Genomic DNA, 24539 nt, shown 5'->3' with positions numbered 1-24539 from the left:
TTGGAAACCTTAGGATAAGTGTAGTTTTGTAGTATGACTTAACAAGATGCAAGTCCCTGATTTCCAGCATTGTAGACAATTTGTCCCTTAAGGACAACCTATTTCTTAGTTCTGTTTGGAAACATGACTGCTTTTGAGAGTTGATTATTTCTTCAACATTCTAGAAACAAAAGGAAAATCAGCATTTTGCCCATTTTCTGGGACTTTAGCTAAATTCATTAGTTTTTACCTAAATTTTGTTTAGACAGATAACTATAGCAACTTGCATTATGTCTTCATATAATAGATAAAATACGTAATTATAAAATTAAGTCAAACAAATTAATTGTTACAAGTTAATGAATAGTATGCCCATATTAGCAAAAAGTACATGTCTGATAAATATTTATTTGTAGCATGCATTTCTCACATTTGTCTTAAAACTGGTTATCTTGAATATTTGACATTGATTAACAGTAAAATTTAAGTTTTTTTGAAAGTCTTACAGCTCCTAAGATTTTAGTTGCATGTAAACATATATCCTTGTATATTTTCCTGGTTAATAAAAGTGTGCAATAATAGGAATATACTTATTCTAACTTTGATTAGATTTTACTTTGTGACTTTGAAAACATGATTTTCTTTTAGATTCACAGTTGAATGGAGAGGAATGATTATTTAGGGAAATTTTATGAATGAATTATGAGACTGTTCCTCACACTGGGGTGTGTGTGTGTGTGTGTGTATGTGTGTGCGTGCGTGTGTCTGTCTATCTGTCTGTCTCATGGTTTCTTTCATTTTTTGAAATCAAAGTAACAAATTCTCCCCACACCCTGACATCCTCCCTTCTTCAACTTCCACCTCGCCTCTCTTCCTTCTGTGCAAAGCATTAATTCACCCATGCTTGCTTTTCTCCACCTTCTTTCCACTTACTTATTAAGACTTCTCCCCATCACTGATCTGAAATTGCTCTTAATCCAGAATGGGTACTTAGCAAACCTCATATTTCTCAACCTTTATATGGCACTGGATCTTATTGCCCATTCTTGATTACCTAAATCTCTTGTTCTGTCGTTCCTGTAATCTAGTCCTTTTTAGATTCTCTCAATTTTCTGTCATTTTTCTGACACAATGTACAATCTTAATTGTTCTTCCTCCCCTTCAATTTTGGTAACCCTATATATATTTTTTAAATTATTCTTCTCATTCTACATCTTTTTTTCCTGAATAAATTAATCTTTGGGTGAATAACTGCATAATTCTTCACATAGAACTCCAGAACTCCAATTATATATTTCTGTGCTCTACCTCTCAGATACATAGTCCTTGTACCACCTGCTGAGATTCTGCCAGGGAAATCCATAGACACATACTTCTGTTACAACAATCTATTTCTCTTGCCCTTTTTCCTTTCTTATAACATGTCAGTCTTCACCTTTTCTTTTTCTTTACCACTTACCTTCTGTCTCCCATCAACTTTGAGGAATTTAGATTCCTAAATGTCATTTCAGTTCATCTACTCTCTGAAATCTCCTTGCTAGTCCTTTAGTTGTACTCATATTCTCTTCCCTGAACTCTTTCCCTGTCTTCATAACACTGAAGTGGTAGTGCCAAGATCAAACCCCTTTCTACCTGACTTAGTGCCTTTACTATCATGTTTAGCACACTGCCTATTTTTCAAATTAAATGCCAAGTTGAATTCTAAACCCAGAGTTTGAAAAGTTATTTCTGTAATCATTTTATAATTTTAATAATTTCCTTATAGATTATTTTAAAATGAATTGGTTGTCATTTAATTTAATGTATAAAAATCATATATAATTTATAGGAATCAAATTTATTATTCATTCATGTTTTCAACCAGCATTTATTGACAGACTCAGAAAATGCATGAGGTAAACTGCCTTGTGACAACTTTATGTCTCAGGAAAATGATCAGACATGCAATCAGACATTAATACTATAGTGTCATAGGTGCTAAATAAAGAGTCTTTGAGAGCTTCAAAATTTCTAAAAGAATTGAAAAGGTATCACGGAGACTGTGTTATGTAAGGTAGGATAGGAAAAAAACAGTAGGGGTGCATATGACCAATAACTGAAGTTTAAGGCAAAGGAAACAATACCAGCAAGGAATAGCATGTCATCATAAGGAACAAAGACCAGGGGTTTTATGTGTATGGAAAATTATTGGGTGTGTTTAAGCAGAAAAATATATTTGTGATCACTTTAGTAGCTCTCAACATTTGTAAGACAGATTGGCTGAAGGAAATACATAGTCAAGGAGATTAATTAGATGACTAATGCAAAAGTCTAGATAAGAAAATCAAGATGATAAGACCAAGATGTTGACTTTGTAGAGAAGGAAGAAATCCTAAGAAATGAATAATGAATGCTATAAACCTAAGAGATGTCTGTACTTTCTATGTGCACACTGTATTCTTGTAACTTTATTTTATTTCTGTTTTGAATTGTAGACATGGGATGTAGAGCTGGAAAGATCTGCAGAATCCTGGGCTGAAACTTGTTTGTGGGAGCACGGACCTGCAAGCTTGCTGCCATCCATCGGACAAAACTTGGGAGCACATTGGGGAAGGTAGCTTAAAATGTGAATTTTTGTTTTCAAAAACATAAGTGCTAGAAATGAAATACTTATTAATTTCTCATTGCAGACTTTCAAAGCCTTGATGCTTAAAAGAATAAAATATCATAAAATAAATAACAAAAATGAAATATCATACCAGAATTGTCAGCAGGTTTTTAGGCTTGTTTTAAATCATTGATACAATATAATGGACAGAAGTGCTTAAAATGTGCAACTTACACTGAACTATCTTTCAACCAAGTTTTATATATCTATTTTGCCATATTTTGTTTTGAAATTTTTCCAACTTATTCTTTGTCGTTATTTGCTTCTAACAGGTATAGACCCCCAACGTTTCATGTGCAAGCATGGTATGATGAAGTGAGAGACTTTAGCTACCCTTATGAACATGAATGTAACCCATATTGTCCATTCAGATGTTCTGGCCCTGTATGTACTCATTACACGCAGGTATGTTTGGGGTATGTTTCTCTCCATTCTTCCAAATTTAATTAAGCAACAGGAGGAGAACAGAGTTTACTGAGTATGTGTCTTTATTATGTTATTTGAAATGATTATTGTTTTAAAAACTCACATCATTACTGATTACATGAAACAGCCTTATAAATTTCTTTAAATAATAAAACTAATTATCACAAAAAGTCCAAAAGACTTAAAAAGACATTATTTCCATGATTTTTCATATGAAACATCTTTTAATATGGCCTTAATAAATGCATATGGGGAGCAGTTTACTATTTTTAATGTCAAAGTTTTACTCTAAAGTATAAAACTTTAGTTTTATTTACTAGTAACAATTCATTTTATAGGTGTATAGCATTTATGTATTTTTTTATATTTTATGTTCATATTTGGTATTGAATGTGTTCTAAACTTCTAAATAAAATAATAGGCAGATTTGACTAGACAAAACTCACCACTGATTTCAGTTTCTAGAATTCCTATAGCCTATTATCAGTGAGACTAATAATCTACCAGTGAGATGAAACCTATATGTCTTTGCCATGTGATAAGATTTAAGATCAACTTGGAACTTCCTAATTACCAGTGGCACAATGAAAAGATCCTGTCATATAAGAAATCTCAACACTTCAATATTTTTCTGAGTGCTTTCTGTTTAAGATCTAAAATTCAGTTCATAGACATGTTAATATGGCAAACAGGTTTGTGAAGATATTAAATTTTGAATTATTTAGTAAGTTTATATTTCAAGAAAGAATTATTTACCTTTAGATTCCTTTTAAAAATTTAATTCAGCAGAAACCAAAGTCTTGGGGAAAATACACTTTTTGATATTGCCTCATTTCACATTAGTTGATAAATATTGGTTTCTCCAGTTCAATTTCTATTCATTTTTCTCCTGGATATGTTGTCTTCGTTCATCTTAGCCTGCTTTTTCTGAATCTTTCTTTTCTCTTATGTAGGTGGTGTGGGCAACCAGTAACAGAATAGGCTGTGCCATTAATTTGTGCCATAACATGAACATCTGGGGGCAGATATGGCCCAAAGCTGTCTACTTGGTGTGCAATTATTCCCCAAAGTGAGTAGACAAAACATTACCTTTAGATGTAAATTTTTCTAAGAACATGAAAATAATTTATATTTGTGATTTTTTTCTCATTTTCAGTATATATTGAGTAAACCACATTGTTTTAATTCACTTTACCTAAATCACTAATATAACAGTGATTATAGTTGCATAGGTCATAAAATAAGTGCTTAAAGGGTTTATGAAAATTGAAAATATGTTTTTTGTGAAGATAGGAATCATATATTTATGTCTTCAGTTTCACTCATTGAACTATTCTGTTCCATAGATGTTTAGTAATTTTGATTAGAGAAAATGTATTTTTATCTTTATAAAGACCATTTGAACATTCTCTAAAAAATTACACAACCATTCTTAGGGACAAATTTAAATTTATGAGCTATTTTTATTAAAGCATATGGGATATAGGTGAATATTCCATTATAATATTTAGTTTACAGTAAAAAATTTAAATCTTTAACAGTAATATAGTAAATTACTTTGATAATTTTCAGAAGAATGAGGTAGAAATCTGTATTTAAACCTAGTAACCAAAAGGACTACTTACCAAAATATATACATGTAACACATCAAGATCATTACTTGGAAGATTCATATAGGGTGATATGTTTCAGTGTCTTATAAATCATGCTGTCAGACTACCTCTTAATGGAGTGTATCATCTCTTTAAGGGGAAACTGGTGGGGCCATGCCCCTTACAAACATGGACGACCCTGTTCTGCTTGCCCACCTAGTTTTGGAGGGGGCTGTAGAGAAAATCTGTGCTACAAAGGTAAGTGCTATTTTGTTGTAATATTCACTTTGATTTATATTTTAATTCAGTCTGCATTAATTTGTACTAAAAAATAAAAAAAAAGTAGTGCTAGGAGTATAGCTCAGGGTAGTATCCTTACTTAGCATGCATGAAGCTCTGGGTTCACTCCACAGCACCACACACATTAAAATAATAATAATAATTAATTTAAAAATGTACTTAATTACACAAAAGTACACTTAGTTTCCGTAGCTGTTTTTGGATATATTGTTGACTAGAGTTGTTTCCATAACTGTTTTAATTTTTTAAGGTTTTGACAATTTAAGTTTATTTTTAGTGAATTTAGAGTTTTTGCAAAACTCTCCATGTACCTTATACACAATGAATCATATTGATTCTCCACTTTTCACTGTAGGCTGTACAATTCTTTATGCCAAAATATCCCAAAACATATATAATGGTACTATAAAAACTGTTATAATATTAATGCATTTGTTGTACTATGAAACTATTATAATATTAGTACACTCAAATGCGTTTGAAATCTTAAAAAGTAAATATAAATATGGTGTCACGTTTATAGTACACAGAGACAAATTATATTTGGCACAGCTTTGTGAAAGTCATGCTTTTGAGGATCCAAGGGGACACTTTTTATTGCCTTGTACATTTTTCTTAATGACGATTGGTTGAAATGTCTTGCTTTCTCTTGATGAATGAATGTTCATTAGCTATAATGAGCAGTCAAGAAGTGCCCATCTAGGTCAGATTATTTTTAAATTCCTGGAAGCATTTGCACCATCTTTTCACTGTGAGTGTATGTGTGTGTGTGTGTGTGTGGGGGAGGGTGTGTTTGTTTGTTTTGTTTAGTTTTTGTTTTTTATACTCTACCCATGAACCTGCTATGTCTCTGCCCTTTACCAAGGATCATTTTTCTTAAAGTTGGCTTTCCTCTGCCTTCAGACTTCATTTTTCCTAGGTTTTGAGTTCTGGGTCACACATGAAAATAATATACTGCTCTATAATGTGCCACTGATAAGCCCTTGATATAGTACAGTCTGAGAAAAAAAATTATATTTAAAGCTTGAAACTATCTCCCATTGTCAAGATGAAATTTTTGAATACTGAGTTCCTTCTTAAAAAATGTTTTCCATGGAAATGGATATTGTAGTAAATAACAAGGGCACATCAATCCTTCTTTAGGCACATCAATCTTTCTTATGGGAGAATTCTAAATGTGATCCTGCTGAAAATTCTAAAAATATGATTTCATTTGGGAAAGCAAAACTTACATTTCCTAATACCTGGCATTATTAAATCACTATGCATACTTTCTGATGTCATTATGAAAACCAAACACTGATAACATACTGAAATACAAGCAGAGTTTAGAAATGACTCCACTGAATATTAGCCAGATACTCACACAGATGAATCAAGGGCTCAAAGTCTTGTATGTGTATTTCATTTACTTCAGTGCAGTACATAATATTATGACTTTAAGAATAAAATCTGTGCCAAAAGAGTACTGATTCTTCTAGTTTTAAATACTAAACATTGTATACAGGCATTTCATTATTTAGTAACTTTTGCTCACATAAATTGGGATTCATTTTTCTCAAATATCTCTTTCTTTCTGACAGAAGGGTCAGATAGCTATTATCCTCCTCGAGAAGAGGAAACCAATGAAATTGAGCGTCAGCAGGCACAAGTTCATGACACCCACGTCCAGACAAGATCAGATGACAGCAACAGAAATGAGGTCATCAGCACACAGCAAATGTGTAAGACCTCTTCATCACTATAAGAATTTAAAATTTGTCCTAGATGGCCAGGCCATGTAGATTTTGTTAATTTGGTTCATTTGGGAATGAACCCAAACTTGTCATTATATTATACATAACTAATGTAGCAGCTTTTACATTATCTAGATGATTTTGGTGATTTCTTTTATTTTCCTTCTAGCCCAGATTGTTTCTTGTGAAGTAAGATTGCGAGACCAGTGCAAAGGGACAACCTGTAATAGGTAATACTTAACTATCATTCTCAAAATCAACTGACAATATATAAGAAATCTTTTTATTTCAAACTGGTGTACAGAGAAGCTAAATATTGTTTCCATTACTTTCATTTAGGTATGAATGTCCCGCTGGCTGTTTGGATAGTAAAGCTAAAGTCATTGGCAGTGTACATTATGAAATGGTAGGTATCAAAAATGTTAATTTTATGGAAATATAATCCTTCCCTATAATTTTTAAGATTTGCATGTGGGATATAGCAACTTATATTAAGTATATTTTTCTTAGACATATTTATTTAATTTAAAGTCATATCAGTAGCAAGTAGTTTTATCTTAGGCAGAGATTAAATATTTTAACATCCTGATGTCTCCTCTTTTTTCCTTCAAGCAATCCAGCATCTGTAGAGCTGCAATTCATTATGGTATCATAGACAATGAGGGTGGTTGGGTTGATATCACCAGACAAGGAAGAAAACATTATTTCATCAAGTCCAATAGAAACGGTGTTCAAACAATTGGGTAAGTACCCAGATGATTTTAAATTTTAAAAATGAACTAAAACATTATTTTAGGGCAAAGTGTAGAAGCATTTAATTTATGAAGAGAAGTTGGTAATTTTCAAGATGTGTTTTAGCTACATAGTGTCCATAGATTAGAAGAAGGAAAAGGATCTAAATTCAAAGTTGAAACCTTTTTGCTTATAAAGGGCATGATCTGAATTTTCAAGAGTTTTGTTAAGAATGTGTAAATTTACAGTTTAATATAAAGCAATGAATTTTTTAGCTATGGCAAGTGATACCCCAGAGAAGAATAATTAATTTGCATATTCTTTCTGCTCTGTTTAAGGAAAATGATTTATTTTATGCAACAGTAATTTTTTAATGAATTAAATCAGATTACTTGGTAAAGAACAATTAGCTAAGTCTATAATATACTATATTGTCTTTCACTGTCAGTCTAAATACAATTCAATACCATAAGAAGCACTGATTACTGTTTTCAATGTTTCTCATGTTATACACACTAAGCACTTTATTCTAAAACACTACATTTTTGTTCATTTTTCTTTAGAAAATAGAAATAATCTTTTGACATATCTTTGTGTAGTGTCTTTTGAACCTCAGAAGAATTGTTGAACTTCAGAAGAATGTTTTTCTTAGCAAATGTAATTTCCTTTCTTTGTAACTATACAACTTAATCTAATCAAGCTCCATAGTAGGGTTAAGCTGGAATTCATAGTTATAGAAAATAAATTATTAAAAACCCTTAAAATTTGTGGAATGAACTTTTATGTATATAGTTTTTTTCAGAGGCTTGATATGTAGGTTTTAGCTACTTGCAAAACTCTCTTTAGTAAAATATATTTGTAGAAATATTTATTAGCTAATTCATTCAGCAAAAATTTATAAATTACATCAATAAATAATTACTAGTTATTAGCTTTATTAAGCCAAGCTCTGCATATTATATTAAAGAACATTTATATTTTCTCTTAAGTTTAAGTTTTCTTGTCTGTTGTAGAAATTCTCTTGACATATGAAGTGTACTACATTTGATAGGTTATATATACTTTGTGACTCGAATAATGTTATTGGGAGGGATGTCACATTGCAGATGATAAATATTGAATATTGAATTTGAAACTGAAAGAAATAAAAGATTGTTAAGATTTGCAACTTCACTACAGGGACACAGCCACATCAATGTTTATAGCAGCACAATTCACAATAGCTAGACTGTGGAACCAACCTAGATGCCCTTCAATAGATGAATGGATAAAAAAAAAAATGTGCCACTTATACACAATGGAATATTACTCAGCACTAAAAAAATAACAAGATCATGGCATTTGCAGAGAAATGGATGGCATTAGAGCAGATTATGCTAACTGAAGTTAGTCAATCCCTAAAAAACAAATGCTGAATGTATTCTCTGATATAAGGGGGGTGACTCAAAATAGAGTAGGTAGGAAGAGCATGAGAAGATTACCACTAAATAGGAAAGAGAGGTGGGAGGGATGGAGGGAGAAGGGGAATTGCATGGAAGATGGAAGGAGACCCTCATCATTATACAAAATACATGTATGATGATGTGAGGGGGAAGAAAAAAAGAGAGAGAGAAATGTGTCACAGTAGATTGGGTAGAGAGAGGTGATAGGAGGGGAGGTGAGGGGGGATAGGAAGGGCAGCAGAATACAATAGACACTAGTATTGCTGTATGTATATATGTGGCTGTATAACCAATGTGATCCTGCAACCTGTACATGTGGAAAAATGAGAATTCATACCCCATTTGAACCAAATGTATGATATGTCAAGATCATTGTATTGTCATGAGCAACTAATAAATAAAAATTTATAGAAGCATTAAAAAAAAGATTTGCACCTTCAATCCTGAGCTAACATGTTCAGAGGGTGAACACATCATATCCATGCTAAAAATACCGTCACAAGGTTGGGTGCGGTGGTGCACACCTGTAATCCCAGCAGTTTGGGAGGCTGAGGCAGGAAGATCTTGAGTTCAAAGCCAGCTTCAGCAAAAGTGAGGAGCTAAGCAACTCAGTGAGACCCTGTTTCTAAATAAAATACAAAATAGGGCTGGGGATGTGACTCAGTGGCCAAGTGGCCTTGAGTTCAATACTTAGTACCAAATATATATATATATTTGGTATATATATATAATATATATATACATATATATAATATATATATACATTTATATATATATTATATATATATATATATATTTTTTTTTTTCACACACACACACCCCATCACAGAAATCCTTACCTTCTGCAACAGGTATTTATCTCAAAATCTGGACATGCATAAGCAATTAAAATTTTAACATATAACAGTGTACCTAACTTTATATTCCTATTTTTAATAATTCATATAATGAGGAGAGATTCATTCATGTGCTATAGACACTTCACTAGATATGAGGATAAATAAAAATTGATTTATGCACACTCCTTTAAGGGACGTATTATTTGTAGTCTTTATACAACATTGTCTTGTGTTTACCTCTGTGGGTTCCATGGAAACTGGGAATTAGTATTTAAGAATTTTAATTTTGATATGAAACCAATATGCAGATAGTATGTGCATTGTTTGTGTTATTATCTATTTTTGAGATTTATAATGAAAAGAAACCACCCTCTAATGTTAAGAAGTGAACGTAGTATGGATTTATCCTAGGTGATGTATTCTTATATCTCTACTTACATAGGTAATTTAATGAAAAAGATTTTAAAAATATAGTGTGCATGGATCTGAAAGGTAGTTATACTTATGATGATGCCTAAAAGCAAATGATTGATATTACTGTCTTTTTATCTTTAGAAAATATCAGTCTGCTAATTCCTTCACAGTCTCTAAAGTAACAGGTGAGACTTTTTTTTTAAATCTCATTTCCTTATTACTGTGTGTTGGGTTTTCACTTCTAACAGAGTCACTTATTGTTTTGTGCTTTTATTCTTCAGTTCAGGCTGTGACTTGTGAAACTACTGTGGAACAGCTCTGTCCATTTCATAAGCCTGCTTCACATTGCCCAAGGTAACATTTTCTAATTTTTTTAACCCATATGTGTGTGTATGTATATGCACGTGTGTGTGTATGTTTGTGTGTGTGTGTGTGTGTTTGTGTGGCTTTGATCTGTTTTTACATGAAATTCTATGTCTCCAGGATTCAAATTATAGTGGAATTTATTGACTATAAAATAAGATCATATACATATGATCTTGAACTGCTAAGCAGGAAGAAGTGATGGGACTTCACAAACTTCATACACTCCTTGCCCTCCTAGTATGTCTTCTCCAAATTCCAGAGTACTTACTGCTATTCTTTAGCAACAAGGATGGTGCATGTGATTTGTATGTTCATATTTGCTACAAAAGAGTTCTTTATCAGTCTGCTTGGGCTATTATAATAAAATGCCATATACCAGATAGTATAAACAACAAAAATGTTTTCTCACAGTTCTAGAGGTTTGGGATGCCCAAAATCAAGTTGCTGTATGATTTGGTTACTTATTGGGACTCTTCCTAGCTGTCAGGCAGCACCATGTATTTTGTGTACTCACACGGTGGCTGGAGAAAGGGCTTACTCCCTTGTATCTCTTCTTAGAAGGTCACTAATCCTTATATTTGGTAAGGGGCCCTCCCTTATGTCATCTTGTAACCTTAATTCCCTTCATAAAGGTCCTATCACAAAGTCACAATGGGGTTTGGACTTCAACATATGAACTTTGAGATACAAAAACATTCTTTCTATAAAATGTTCTTTCATGGACACTGAAATGATGTAGTTTTAGCATTGCTATTCAGGTTCTAAATTAGATTAATCTAATTGCAACTCAAGTCAAAAGGCCTATGTCTGCTTTTCTTTTTGTTTTTAATATGTTCTTAAAAATTATAATGAAATTTTATCTACTATAAAATAATGAAGAAAAAGTCTTCACTTTTCTGAACCAAGCTAAGATGAACACTATTAGAGGAACAGTACATCCACAAGCCATCATCAACACAGAAGAAAAGTAAATTATGTGCCTACACATACTGTCTTAGTCGTAGACATGCTGCTTCCCAAACTCATAATGAGATTTAGAGAAATAATGGTAGTTTGATGACAGAGGTTGAGGTAGGAGGATCATGAGTTCAAATCCGGCCTCAGCAAAAGTGAGGCACTAAGCAAATCAGTGAGACTCTATCTCTAAATAAAATACAAAATAGGGCTGGGGAATGTGGCTCAGTTGTCAAGCATCTCTGAGTTCAGTTCCTGCTAACCCCCCCCCCCAAAAAAAAAAAAAAAAAAAACAACTAAGGAATCTAATTATATGGTAAAATTTATTTACTTAGGAAAACCCCTTTTAAAACTGAAGTAATATCTCAGTTCAAGAATGAGCTTGTTGTTGATAAAGTAACGAAAGACTATGTTGTTGATACAGGAAAGCAAATACTTCATTCTGTCAGAAGGAAGGTTCTCAATTATTGATGTGATTTAAGGTATCAATTCTTTCGCACAGGAATATCTATCTAACCTGTTTCCTTTTGAACACCAAATCCTTTTATTTCTATTGTAATGCAAGAATACTGTTATAATGTTTTTGGTCAGCTAACTTGGTGCATACTGATTCGAGACTTCTGGATTCTTCAGCATATGTGTTTTATTGAAGTCAGCAGATTACAAAGTGGATGGAATACTTTGAGGATCCCTTACTGTATGAAATTCTTTGTATACTTTTTTTACCATCTGACCACAAATGAACTATATGTTAAACATTGTTTATGTTTTTATTTTTTGGGGTACTGGGGGTTGAACTCAGGGGCACTTGACCATTGAACCACATCCCCAGCCATATTTTGTATTTTATTTAGAGACAGGGTCTTACTGAGTTGCTTAGCACATTTATTTTGCTAAGGAAGGCTTTGAACTCATGATCCTCCTGTGTTAACCTCCCAATCCAATGAGATTACAGGCATGTGCCACCTATTGCCTGGCTATGTTAAAAATTTGTTATAATAATATAATCTTCTGTTTCTAGAGCTTCACCAGTTATGCTATTACAAAGCTTACTGATTTGATTCAGTCATTATTCTAATTTTAGAAAATTTTGCAGGTTTTTTTTTCAGACTAGTCCTGTACTCACAGATTATGTGTTTACAGGGAGAAGTAGAGATATATTGATAGGTGAAGTTGATGAACTTTAGCATCACAATTACACATTTATAAATATTTGTTATTCACCATATTTCAGTACTATGTTAGGGCCCATGCAGCTAAATGAGTAGGAATAAATAATAAGCATAATCTCCATGGAGCATAGACTATAAAGCCTTTCTCTAGTAAATACTCAACAAATGGTAATTCTATCTCTCTCACAGTATGTATATCAATATTTTTCCCAAGGAGAAAAATCATTCAAGTAAAATATTAATTAATGAGTTTCCTACTTCTTGGCTTGTTCCAGGAAGGGAAGCATCCAAAAAAGGAAAATGATATAAATTTTTAAAATTTAATTTTATTATGTTTTCACCAAATAATAAATCCATAGAATTAAGAATTTATACATAATTTTTACCTTATGTAGTTTGGAAAGCACCTCCTTATATACTTTTTAACTTTTTATTTTATCGAATAGTGAAACCAAGATTATCTTTTCTCATGTAAAATTTTTAATAGTTCATAAATTAGGTCTTAATTATATCACTGACATAATAGTTTATAACTTTTAGGGAACCATGTGATTGATTTATATGCCTTAGAGTTTTATTTCACTTAAGGGTATATCCTGGAGAAGAATGGCAAGGATAATATAAATAAAGTAGCTAATGAAGGACGTGAAGGACTGCCTGCATAGTCATGTCCTTGGGAGGTTTCATAGCTACCGAATAACCTAAAATAAACTATAGAATTTGTGTGTGCATGTGTGTGTGCATGCGCGTGTGCACGCACATTTGTATTACTAGAAATCTTATCATGCTTTACATTTATCTATAAATAATTAGGCCTTTAAAATTATTGAATGCTTAATATGTAAAAGTAAGTGTCATTAAAATGTGTCAGCATTTTAATTCAAGGCTTACAGGCAAAATATAGATAATGAAATGTTTACTAGATCACTGCCTACCTTCTCTATAGAACGTAACAAGATGTTAAAAATAGATATAGGATACAAGCAAAAAAGTTGCCCTGTCTTTTCTGTTTTTACCTGAACTTAACTAAGTAGATATTAACTCACCTCAAAGCTATTGACCTTGGCCTTCTGTAAACCAAGTGTTAAATATGATTAAGGTGGAGTTCACACAGCATGACTTTAAGGGCATAGCAGGTAGTTTTACAACCAGTGGGAGGGCAGTGAATGTCCAGCAGTTCCCAGATGTAGTCAGCTCATTTTCCAGTCTATGGGACACCCTTCATTCTGTAAAACCCCAGACACTGTATTTTTTTTGGGGGGGGAGGAGGATGGGGCTACTAGCTTTGAATTCAGGGGCATTCAACCACTGAGGCACATCCCCAGCTCTATTTTGTATTTTATTTAGAGACAGGGTCTCACTGAGTTGCTTAGGGCCTCTATAAGTTACTGAGTCTGGCTCAGCCCTACAGCTACTGGGATTGCAGGCGTGTGCCATTGTTCCCCACAACACTGTCTTTTATAACAGTCAATTTTTAAATTCAAAGTTATAAAATGCTCAGATTCATTTATTTCTTATTGTTTAAATAGTTCTGGTTTAGATATTGAAATATGAAATATGTACAGTCTGAAGTATACAGTGTTATGCACATTTTAGAAATAAGAACTAGAGCTGTTTTTTAAATGCTATCCTGAGGAAGAGCTGCTTCATTGGTTAAGGTAGTTTCAATGAAGATTTTTGAAAATCCTTGATATCATCATCCACCAGTGATTTTCATGTAGTTCTTATATTGAGAATCTCATTTAATATGTAAAACTTAATTGTATTTTTTCCAATGTTGGTTTATATTTACTTTTAGTGCATGAATATGTGTTGGCATGCATGCTTGCATGTGTGTGCATGTGTGTACACGATAGGGGGAGAGAATAAACTAAGAAGAGCAATTGATCTTAAAAAATGTGCTATATGACAGTTTCTTGAACTCTAGGAGTAGATTTGAAAATATTTTTGATTAAACACTGATAACTGAATTTTATATTTAAACAAAGTTTTGGGAAATTTGTTTTAAATGAACTAATCCAGTCAGATAACAGGCAGTAGGATATCTGGAGAAAGAACGTTTTATGCAAAGAAGAATATGATTATGTCCCAATGCAGAATCACATTGTGTATAAGAAATAACTGTCAGACCACCATGACTGGAGCAGAGTGAGGAAGGAAAAGGAGTGTTTAGCTCAGAAAGTTAATGGCGTACTGAATATGCAGGGCTTGTTGGACATTCTAAGCATTTTGTCATTTCTTCTGAATGAAATGGAAAGCCCCTGGAGTATTTGAAGCAGAGAAATGATGTGTTTGGACTTGTACATATGGATATAGATTGGAGAGAACCAGTAATGAACAAGATCATCCCTGGAAAGCCTGTTGCAGTCAGTTTGATAATAGATGATAGAATCCAGAGTCACGGAGCTTGAGATGCTTAGGGATGCCCTGATCTTATATTCTAAGGTGTAGCCAATAGAAATGGCTGGGTTGAGTGTAAGATGTGAGATAAAGAAAGGGACCATGGGTAGAATAAAGGTTTTGGCTGAGACTCCTATAACAATGGAATTACCATGTATTGTGATGGGAATCCTACAAAGAAGTAGATTTGGGGAGTAGAGCTTAGGAATTTTGATTCATACAAAATAAGTTTGAGATATTTATTAGACCTCAAACTAACAGGAGTGTTGAATAAATGGTCGGATATATATCTATATAATCTATATATCTATATATCTATATCTATGTATATCTATATATCTATATATCTATATCTATGTATATAATGCCTTGCTTTTGCTGAGGCTGGCTTTGAACTTGACTCAGCCTCTTGAGCTTCTGGGATTATAGGCATGTGCCACTGCACCCAACTATAATTTTTGAATAAAAGAAGTCCCAACTACAGATACAAATTTGGAAATCAGGTGTTTGTTGATGATAATTAAAGCCATGAATTGAATACAAGACAAAACATGTAAACAGAAAAGAAATTATGAAGTGTTATGACAGTGACTCGAATTTTTCTAGTTGTCTGTTGGCCACATTCTACAGACACAATGAGTAGCAGATTCTCCACTGCATAGAGGTGCTTTTGATGTTTTCTTCTGCTTTGAATCCCCAAGTTAAATGTCTTCCTGACTAAATTTAATATCTCACATTTGTGCTGAAACCTAGATGTGGATAATATAAACAGAAGCAATTGTGCCGATTGTACAATTGACCTACTTCAGGAGAGAAAACAATAATAGGGTTTACAATGTTGAGTTTGGTTCTGCGTATGAATGCCTATGTTCTTATTAATAAGAAAGACTGAAGTAAGCCACTTACATTACATGTTTTTTTTTTTTTTCAGAGTATATTGTCCTCGTAACTGTATGCAGGCAAATCCACATTATGCTCGTGTAATTGGATCTCGAATTTACTCTGATGTAAGTATCTTAATTAATATAGATCTCAATATTCATGCTTATATAAAATATATGCATATATTTAAATGTATATATGTGCCTTTATGTAAGAATAAGAAAAGTTTCTTTACCCAGAGACTTACTCTTGGAACAGTTACTCAATAGTACCACTGAAAAATGAATATTCATGTGCAAATATGAGTGTACAAAAATTTATTTTGCATAAGCTGTTATTTATATCTTTCCAGTATGTCTTTTCACCACATTTTTGTTTGCATTGTAGTTGTACATAATGATTTGATTTGTTGTTACATATTCCTATATATACACAATATGACAATATGATTTGGCCAATATTACTCCCTAGCATATATCTTTTTCATGTATTTTATATCAGGCACTTAAAGAAATAACCTTGGAGGCATTATTGGGAAGGAAAATGCATTTTTATTTTCTCTTCCTTTTAATTCATCTACATCTTAAGTATAAATTGGATGATTACGAATTTGCTAAACATATAGAATTTGCTAAATGCATAGAAAATATTCTAGTGGTTACATGACTATATGTTTGACAAAGTCACTGAACTGTATGCCTTTTTAAAAAAGGTTGAATTGGTAAATTTTACTCTATGTAAATTATTCCTTAATAAACTTAGTTGAAAATTTTAAAAAGATCTATTTGAGAAATAGAATACAAATCAGATCATTCCCTAAAGTACAAAAGTAAACTAATAGCATGTATGCTGTAAGTAGATGACTTAAGAGGGTTGAACAATGAATATTAACCATGATGGTTTCCTTCTGGATAAATGTACTTTGAGCAAGGTTTAAAGTGTTGGTTGGTAGAGGGGATTATGGAACATTCTGGGTGGTTTGCATGATATCTACAAATACATGGATTAAATGTGTTTCTCGTAGCCATAGCTTGAAAATTGAAGCTAAGAGGGACCACAGCCAAATTAGTCTGAGAGAGAGAGAGGAATCTGCTCTGGGAATGTACAGGTGAAGACGCTGAAAGTCATGCTGATGAGTTTAGATTTCATGCTGTAGACATTTAGAAACCATCACAGATTTCTAAGCCAAAGAGTTACAAAAATAAATTTAAGAATCTTCTTGTTTTGATTTTTTAGTTTGTTCTAATTAGTTATACATGATAGTAGAATGCAATTTGACACATTGTACACAAATGGAGCACAACTTTTCATTCTTCTGGCTGTACAGAGTATAGGGTCACACCAATAGTGTAGTTATGCATGTATATAGGGTAATAGTATCCATCTCATTCTACTGTCTTTTGCATCACCAACCCTCCCACCCCTCCCCTCACTCCCCTTTACACAATCCAAAGTAAGAATGTACTTATTCAATAGAATACTACAAGAATCTGCTTGTATAAAGAAGCCTGAAATATGCATATTACCACCTTGTCTCTTTTGAAACATTCATTTGGGTCCAAGGTTTGCTCAAATTCAACAATTTGAAATGATTCTCCCATTCTAAGCTTTACATGCTTTAGATTTGCAATTTGCATTATTACTGTCTGCAGCTTAAATGTCCTACAGATACCTGGAATTTGCTAGTCCTCACATTTGTGCTTATATTCTTATCTCTTTGAAATACACCCTTTTTGAAATTTTTCTGTCAAAATCATGGCTGTTTCTTATATTCCAAATTATTGCTACTTTCTCTGTGAGGTACCTTGCTGGCCCTCCTAATTCAAGCATGAATTCATCCTGCTTTCATCTCCTATTGTGTTGTCTTTACCTATTTTGTTAGGTATCCTATTGGTTACCCTGTCTCTCTTATTAGTTTGTGAGTTCCTCAAGGGCAGCAGCTGTGCTGTCCAAAATTTCTTCATCACTTCTTCGGTATCTGCCAAGTTATGCTTGTTTCTGCTCTGACAGAACCTAGAGCACACAGTGGCATCAGACACTAAGCAAATATCTTACACATAAATATTTGCTGAAAACAACTAATTAATATGTAGGAATGTGTCTATCTAGACTCTTTAGAGACTTCCAGAAACGATGTTTCTTCCGATTTTCCCATTAAGCATCAGAACTTTTAATTTTAGTCATGTCTGTAAAAAAACAATCTTTCAGAATAGCCCATTCAGTTCTGTACCTTGAAGCCATCATTGTCTAAAATTAGAGTTTGTTAGATCTTGTATCCTGAGATCATTTTATCTTCCTATCTCAGTGAAGGGTAGATAATATGTATCATTATTTGGTTCTTTAGGGAGTAAGTTGGCAATAAAAAAATTACAGTCACATGGGGAGTGCAGAGTCAGATTAAACCAATAATTTCCAGGGTTCCCAGCTCCTACAATATATATGATCCCTTCAAATAAGGTTGATATGGAAAGATGAGCATGAGTCAACCAAATTGCCTCCCTCTGGCTTTCTCTTTCTCTCCGCCCTCTCCTACTTTACACTGTAGAGTTAGAACGTGCACATTTTACTGCCTTGAATTTTTATTTGTAGTTTATTACAGATTGTTAATTTCACATTCATTACAAAATTCCACTATATGCCTGGAGAAAATTCTTATTTCTTTCAAATAATATATTCTTACAAAGTATGGATATGGATAAAATAAATAAAACTTCTGACTTTTGAACTCAGCTGGAATGCCTGCTGACTGCAGAGCTGTAAGCGAAACAATAGTCTCAAAACATAGTAAAAGTGTTTGGATTTAGTGAATGTTATCATCTAAGCACTTTTGTTGCCTTGGGGGAAAAAATGCTGATATTACCCTTTTAACAGAAGAGCAAAAATATGTGTACAGAACTGTTTCTATTTCCATCTGTTATGAACTGTATTTGGATACGATTATGAATTCAGTGTGGGCCTTTCATATGGTCAATAAAATGCCTCCTTAGAGTCTGGACACAAGGTTTTAGATGTGTGGTATTTTTGTGAGATAGGAAAAGCCTGAGAAGGATTAAACAGCCTGGCTGCAGGCTCTTTGAGCTAATAAATACTGACTGATGGCACAGAGTTCAGAGCACAGCGAGAAAGCAAGGTCACGTAAGATATACACGCTTATGTGAACTTTAAAAAAGCATATCCAATCACCCACATGTGCAGAGAGATAAGAACAGAACATGCCAATGAGACTGGGAAAGACCCATGGGGATTTGAGGTGGGTGGCTCTATACTGAAACAGTTCAGGCATTTCCTGTTATGGGATTCCCTTAGGCTGCACTCAGCTATCGACAAATTTTGGTAGAACATTTGGCTTAAAGCCAATAGTAAAATCTAGGAAAGACTGTGATAGGTCAAAAGAAATTATTTGACTTTTTAGGATTCATTTAAAAATGTTGAAAGTATTAGACTTGAAACAGTAATTTTCTCCTTCATAGAAATTGTATTAAATTCAGATTATGTAACTGGTACATTGTAAACAAAGCCATTTTTCTAATACTCATGTCAGGTCCTTCAAACCAGAGTAATAATAACCATTGCAAATTTAAGTAGAAGCTATAATTTTTCCTTTTTGTCACAAATATTTTATTAGTGCATTATAATTACACATAATAGTGGAATTCATTGCTACATATTTGTAAATGCACACAATATAACAGTGTAATCTGTAATCTGGTCACTTTGTGTTATTCTGTAGGGCAAAACATTTCTGCATAGATTGTATTATGTAATAGGAAAAAAATCCCCATTTAATATATGACCATATTTTGGCAAATGGACCATAGAGATAATATAGAGCTAAGTTTTTATGGAAGTCAAAACGGAACATGAATGAGGCACAGATAATCCAACCTTTCTCAGGATTGGCTTTGACTTTGTGCCTTTTGAAACATTCCTTTATATGCCAAACATTGTCCAGTAACTCCTAAATGGCTGCATAGACAGATGTCAGAAGTAGAAGAATAGGCTGGGCGAGTTCCGCAGTACTTTCCTAATAGTGGCATGTTTTTCTCCTTGCCTCCTCAGCTGTCCAGTATCTGCAGAGCAGCAGTACATGCTGGAGTGGTTCGAAATCATGGTGGTTATGTTGATGTTATGCCTGTGGACAAAAGGAAGACTTACACGGCGTCTTTTCAGAATGGAATCTTCTCAGAAAGGTAAAAACAAGCATGTGTGTATGTGTATGTGTGTGTGCAATTGTTTTCATGTACCTACCTTGTGATGTATGGTTGCTTCACAGCAGACCCACTTGCACATGATTTCATTAGGCGACCCAGCTTGGATGTTTCCTTTATATACTTGTGTAACAACTGGTTTTCCAGGGGTGGGAGAATCTGCAGTACCAGAGGTGCCTGTCTCCTGCAGGCTTATAAAAATCAACATGAAAATCGGATTACAAGTCAGAACCACTCTTTTGTTAATTGCTCTTATAATTAGGAAATTTCTTTCATCCTCTTTTGGATTTTCTAGATTAGGTTTTATACTTAATTCTTTCTGGATGAACAAGGCACTGAATATTTCTCTAATCCAGTTATCTGACAAAGTATTTGACAAAAACAATGAGTCTGATTTTCCCTAGAACCAAATTCTCTTTTGCACTGGAACTTGGATGCCTTGCATGTTGTAAACGAACTCTTTCAGGTCCTCTCATGGTATTTAGCTCATTAGTGTTATATATACTTGGGGATTTGAGAAAAATTCATGTGGCTCACCTTATCAAGTGTTAATAAACAATAAGATAAATGAACCTTCAATGATTTTTTTTAATTATTGGTACTTTGGAAGTAATGTTATGTCCCACTTATTTGTATAGACACAGAATAAAATCCCTTTTAGATGTTTCCTGGGATTTTCAAAATTACCAATGGAGGATTCGTATATCAACTAGTTACTCTAAAGTACACCACAGGATATGACATGCAGAATATCTAGATTGTCTTTCACATAACCATCTGGGTATCAGCCTCATAAAAAGACAAATCTGCATTTAGTATCTATATTCAGATGAGATCATATCAAGAGGCCATTATTGAGAGGGGGATTTCTCAATAACTTGCCTCCTGGCCTTGAGAATCAGATATGATATGCAAAGTGAATTATTGAGTTTATAGAATCTGATATTTCCTTTTGTAAGCTAACCTAAGTGATATGATTCCATTCACTGCTTATATTTCTTAAATTCATCTTAAAGCTATAAAATGACATTCTAACAAAACTGAGAATAATAATTTTGGAGTACCTAATATGAATATTCCAGACACTAGACACTACTATACTCTGAGAATTCTCTCTCAACTTCACTAAAAGCCCCATAATGTCAATTCAGTTCTGTAAACTCTGATGTTTATACATGTTAACTGATGTTCCAAGTTGATTAAATAATTGACTTGCCCAAGGTCACATAACTTAATAATCCCTGAACTCAGGCTCTACACTAGGGCTATGGGCTCAGAGATAAACCTTGAACTTGACCATTTGCTTGTGTGAAAAACTTGGTGCATGTGTGTCCATCCATCCATTTGGTGTGTGTGTGCACATTTGTGGTTTCTGCATCATTTTCTTTCTTTAAAATTCTCTTCCTTTTGTTACATATATATATAAATAAATACATGAAAGCACTTACACTTTATCTCTTTCTTAGCATTTGTTGTATTGATCATTTATTGTCTTTAAAATCTTTTAAAATTATTAAGCCAATAGAACTATGTAAAAAAGCAAAAACTTCAAAAGCTTCTAGTTTAAAGATGAAATAATGATTAGTGGTCTTATCAATATGTTTTAATTTCTAGAAATTTAAACAAAATGTAGTTTAATCATTGATGCCAAATAAAAAATAAACAATTTAATAAAGAGTAGAATTTATGGTTCTCATTACTTTTAACTCTGTTTTAAAAGTACCTCCAAAATGACACTGCATGCTTTGTGGTGTGTGTGTATGTGTATGTGTGTGTGTATTTTTCCATTTTGGTGAACAAATTTTTGAATCTTTTCAGACTTCACCATTAAATTCTCCTGCTAATATTTTTCTTGAGAATGTGGATGTTAAGAAGAATTAATCTGTGCAATAGCAATATAATTTAAATTCTGTCAGAAATGGTACTGACCTAGTACTCTGCAATATTGCTTAAATATCAGACATCTTTTTGACTTGGAGTTAACTTTTGTCTATAAATATCAATTGTAAACTGAGTCTCAGCATTACCTCAAGAAAGTGGAGCAATAGGTGCTTAGCTCTGTTTTATTAGAATCAAAGGAAATAAAATATGAAAACTTGATCCAGACTTTGTGACATTTTCTAGAGACTACTATTATTCCTATTGCACATCTTCAATTTCTTTAATGAACTTGCAGTCTAGAGTACAACCAAAATTTAAAGAATTATGTCATCCTCACTCACACATTCCAATAGCTACAAATTATAGTGGCCTTAGAAAGTTAACCGTCTGGATTCATATAACTGTCATAAGACAGCATGATTTATTAGAAGGATTATGTTTAGAGATGACATCAATATTTTTTTTCATTTCTGCAGTTTACAGAATCCTCCAGGAGGAAAGGCATTCAGAGTATTTGCTGTTGTGTGAAATGGAATACTTGGAAGGGGATCATAAAGACTATTCCAAATGTCATATTTCTGAAGTTTGTATAAAACTGTAACATTACTGTACAGAAGATAGCAGCTATTTTCAGCCCCCCAAAAGTGCCAACTGCATAAAAATTGATAGACAAAATCTATAAAATAAAACATGGGACATTAGCTTTGAAAAAAGTAATGAATATGTAATGGTTTTAGAAATCCTGTGTTAAATATTGCTATATTTTCTTAGCAGTTATTTCTACAGTTAATTACATAGTCATGATTGTTCTACATTATATATATTATATTATATGGTGCTTTGTATATGCCACTAATAAAACAAATCTCAACATTGAATGTGAATGGCCCTCAGAAAATTATCCGGTGCATTTAAAAATGATCAACTCTAAAATGAAAAGAAATCTTTTTATCACGTTTTCCTCAGCTATTGTTACCTGCACTAAATCTCAAGTTGTTTTCCATTGAATACCTGAACAGGTTTTTTTTTTTTCTTTTGTTAAGTTTAGGAATATAGAATAGTAAATCATGTTATTACACTTGCTATTTTGTATAAAATAATTCTTTAATATTCAAATGAATCTAAAAAATGTTTGGTTTTTTGGGAATGGCTTTAATGGTAAAAGTAGTGGTATGAAAACATTTCTAGTAATCATGTCGTAAATATAGCTTAAGCATGGGTAGCTATAGCTTCCTGTGCAATGTTTAAATTGAGGTCATAACATTGTCTTTTGTATCCTGGCAAATACTCCTGCAGGCCAGGAAGTATAATAGCAAAACATTCTAACAAAGATGAACTAATGTATTGCATCATCATTGCTACTGGTCTTCATAGTGGCAAATGGCCTTGTGTATAAATGTTGTCATATTATGGTACCTATAGTGGTGATATATTTGTTTCTATGAAAAATGTTTTGTGCTTTGAGACTAAAAAATCTGTAAAATGTTACGTTTGGTATTTTTTCTGCTGGTGAATTTATGCATTTCCTATAAACATATTAAAATTAATAATGTTTCAAAGTATTGTTTTCAGTTCTGTTTGTATGATGCATGCTTTGATTTAGAAGCAATTAATGAGCACAATTGGTAGCAGTTGTCTAAATTTGATTTATTAACTATTTTAGTTAGTTTTTGCATCACTGTGACCAAAATACCTGACAACAACAACTTAGAGGAGGAAAAGTTTATTTGGGGCTCACAGTTGCAGAGGTCTCATTTCATAGAGTTCTCTGTTGCTCTGGGCCCAAGGTGAGGCAGCACATCATGGGGGAAGGGCCCAGTAGAGGAAAGCTGCTCTGCTCATGGCTCATTCTGGAAGCCAAAAATGAAGGGGAGGGGAAGATGTGCCCTTCCAGTGACCCACCTCCTCTAGCCACATCTTGCCTGTGGACAGTTGCCACCTACTCAGTCCATTCAAACTAGGATGAACTGATTAGGTCACAGCTCCCATAATCTAATTATTTGACCTCTGAATACATTTTTGCATTAACAGAAGCTTTTGGGGGACAAGTCATATCCAAACCATAACTTTGATATTAGTGTAACTAAGCATAATAATAAAAAGTTGCAAAGTCAGTGTAATTACTTAGGTATATTTAAAATGTAGAGGAGAAAACACTTTTATTTATTTACTTTTTTTGGTGTCAGTGATTGAACCCAGGGACACTTAACCATTGAGCCACATCCTTAGTTCTTTTTTATATTTTTATTTATTTATAGACAGGGTCTTACTGAGTTGCTTAAGGCCTCACTAAGTTGCTGAGATTGCCTTTGAACTCGCAGTCCTCCTGGCTCTCAGCCTCTTCTAGCTACTAGGATTACAGGCATGCACCACCAGGCCTGGCTACAGTCATGTAGTTTTAGAAGCATAATCACAAGAAGAAATTTGAATAAAATGAGAGAAATCTATTCTTAGAGTAGAAGAAAACAGCTCAAAAGATATGAAGTGACTGAAATTATGAAAGATTTGACAAGACAATAAATACTTAAAATATTTTTAGAGAGTAATTGAGCAGTGTTTAGGTGCAGAT

General features: G+C 33.1%; 1 protein-coding gene across 2 annotated transcripts in view; it reads left to right on the top strand.

Annotated features, from left to right (window-relative positions):
- Positions 1–22498, top strand: part of Crispld1 (cysteine rich secretory protein LCCL domain containing 1) — a 42352-nt gene extending 19854 nt beyond the window's left edge. The window contains exons 2-14 of one of the 2 annotated variants that reach the window (XM_027948704.2): positions 2454–2572; positions 2899–3031; positions 4006–4121; positions 4802–4902; positions 6528–6668; positions 6850–6910; positions 7020–7086; positions 7293–7423; positions 10249–10292; positions 10389–10461; positions 15931–16006; positions 19941–20071; positions 22447–22498. In XM_027948704.2, the coding sequence (XP_027804505.1) occupies positions 2454–2572; positions 2899–3031; positions 4006–4121; positions 4802–4902; positions 6528–6668; positions 6850–6910; positions 7020–7086; positions 7293–7423; positions 10249–10292; positions 10389–10461; positions 15931–16006; positions 19941–20071; positions 22447–22498 (1245 nt within the window). Of the gene's footprint in view, positions 1–2453; positions 2573–2898; positions 3032–4005; positions 4122–4801; positions 4903–6527; positions 6669–6849; positions 6911–7019; positions 7087–7292; positions 7424–10248; positions 10293–10388; positions 10462–15930; positions 16007–19940; positions 20072–22446 lie in introns of those variants that run through there. The other variant, XM_027948710.1, reaches the window with a different exon arrangement.
- The last annotated feature ends 2041 nt before the right edge of the window (positions 22499–24539 follow it).

This window comes from Marmota flaviventris, chromosome 15, assembly GCF_047511675.1.
Source record: "Marmota flaviventris isolate mMarFla1 chromosome 15, mMarFla1.hap1, whole genome shotgun sequence".
NCBI lineage: Eukaryota > Metazoa > Chordata > Mammalia > Rodentia > Sciuridae > Marmota > Marmota flaviventris.
Note: the sequence above shows the minus strand (reverse complement) of the source record. Positions and strands in the feature narration are given on the sequence as shown.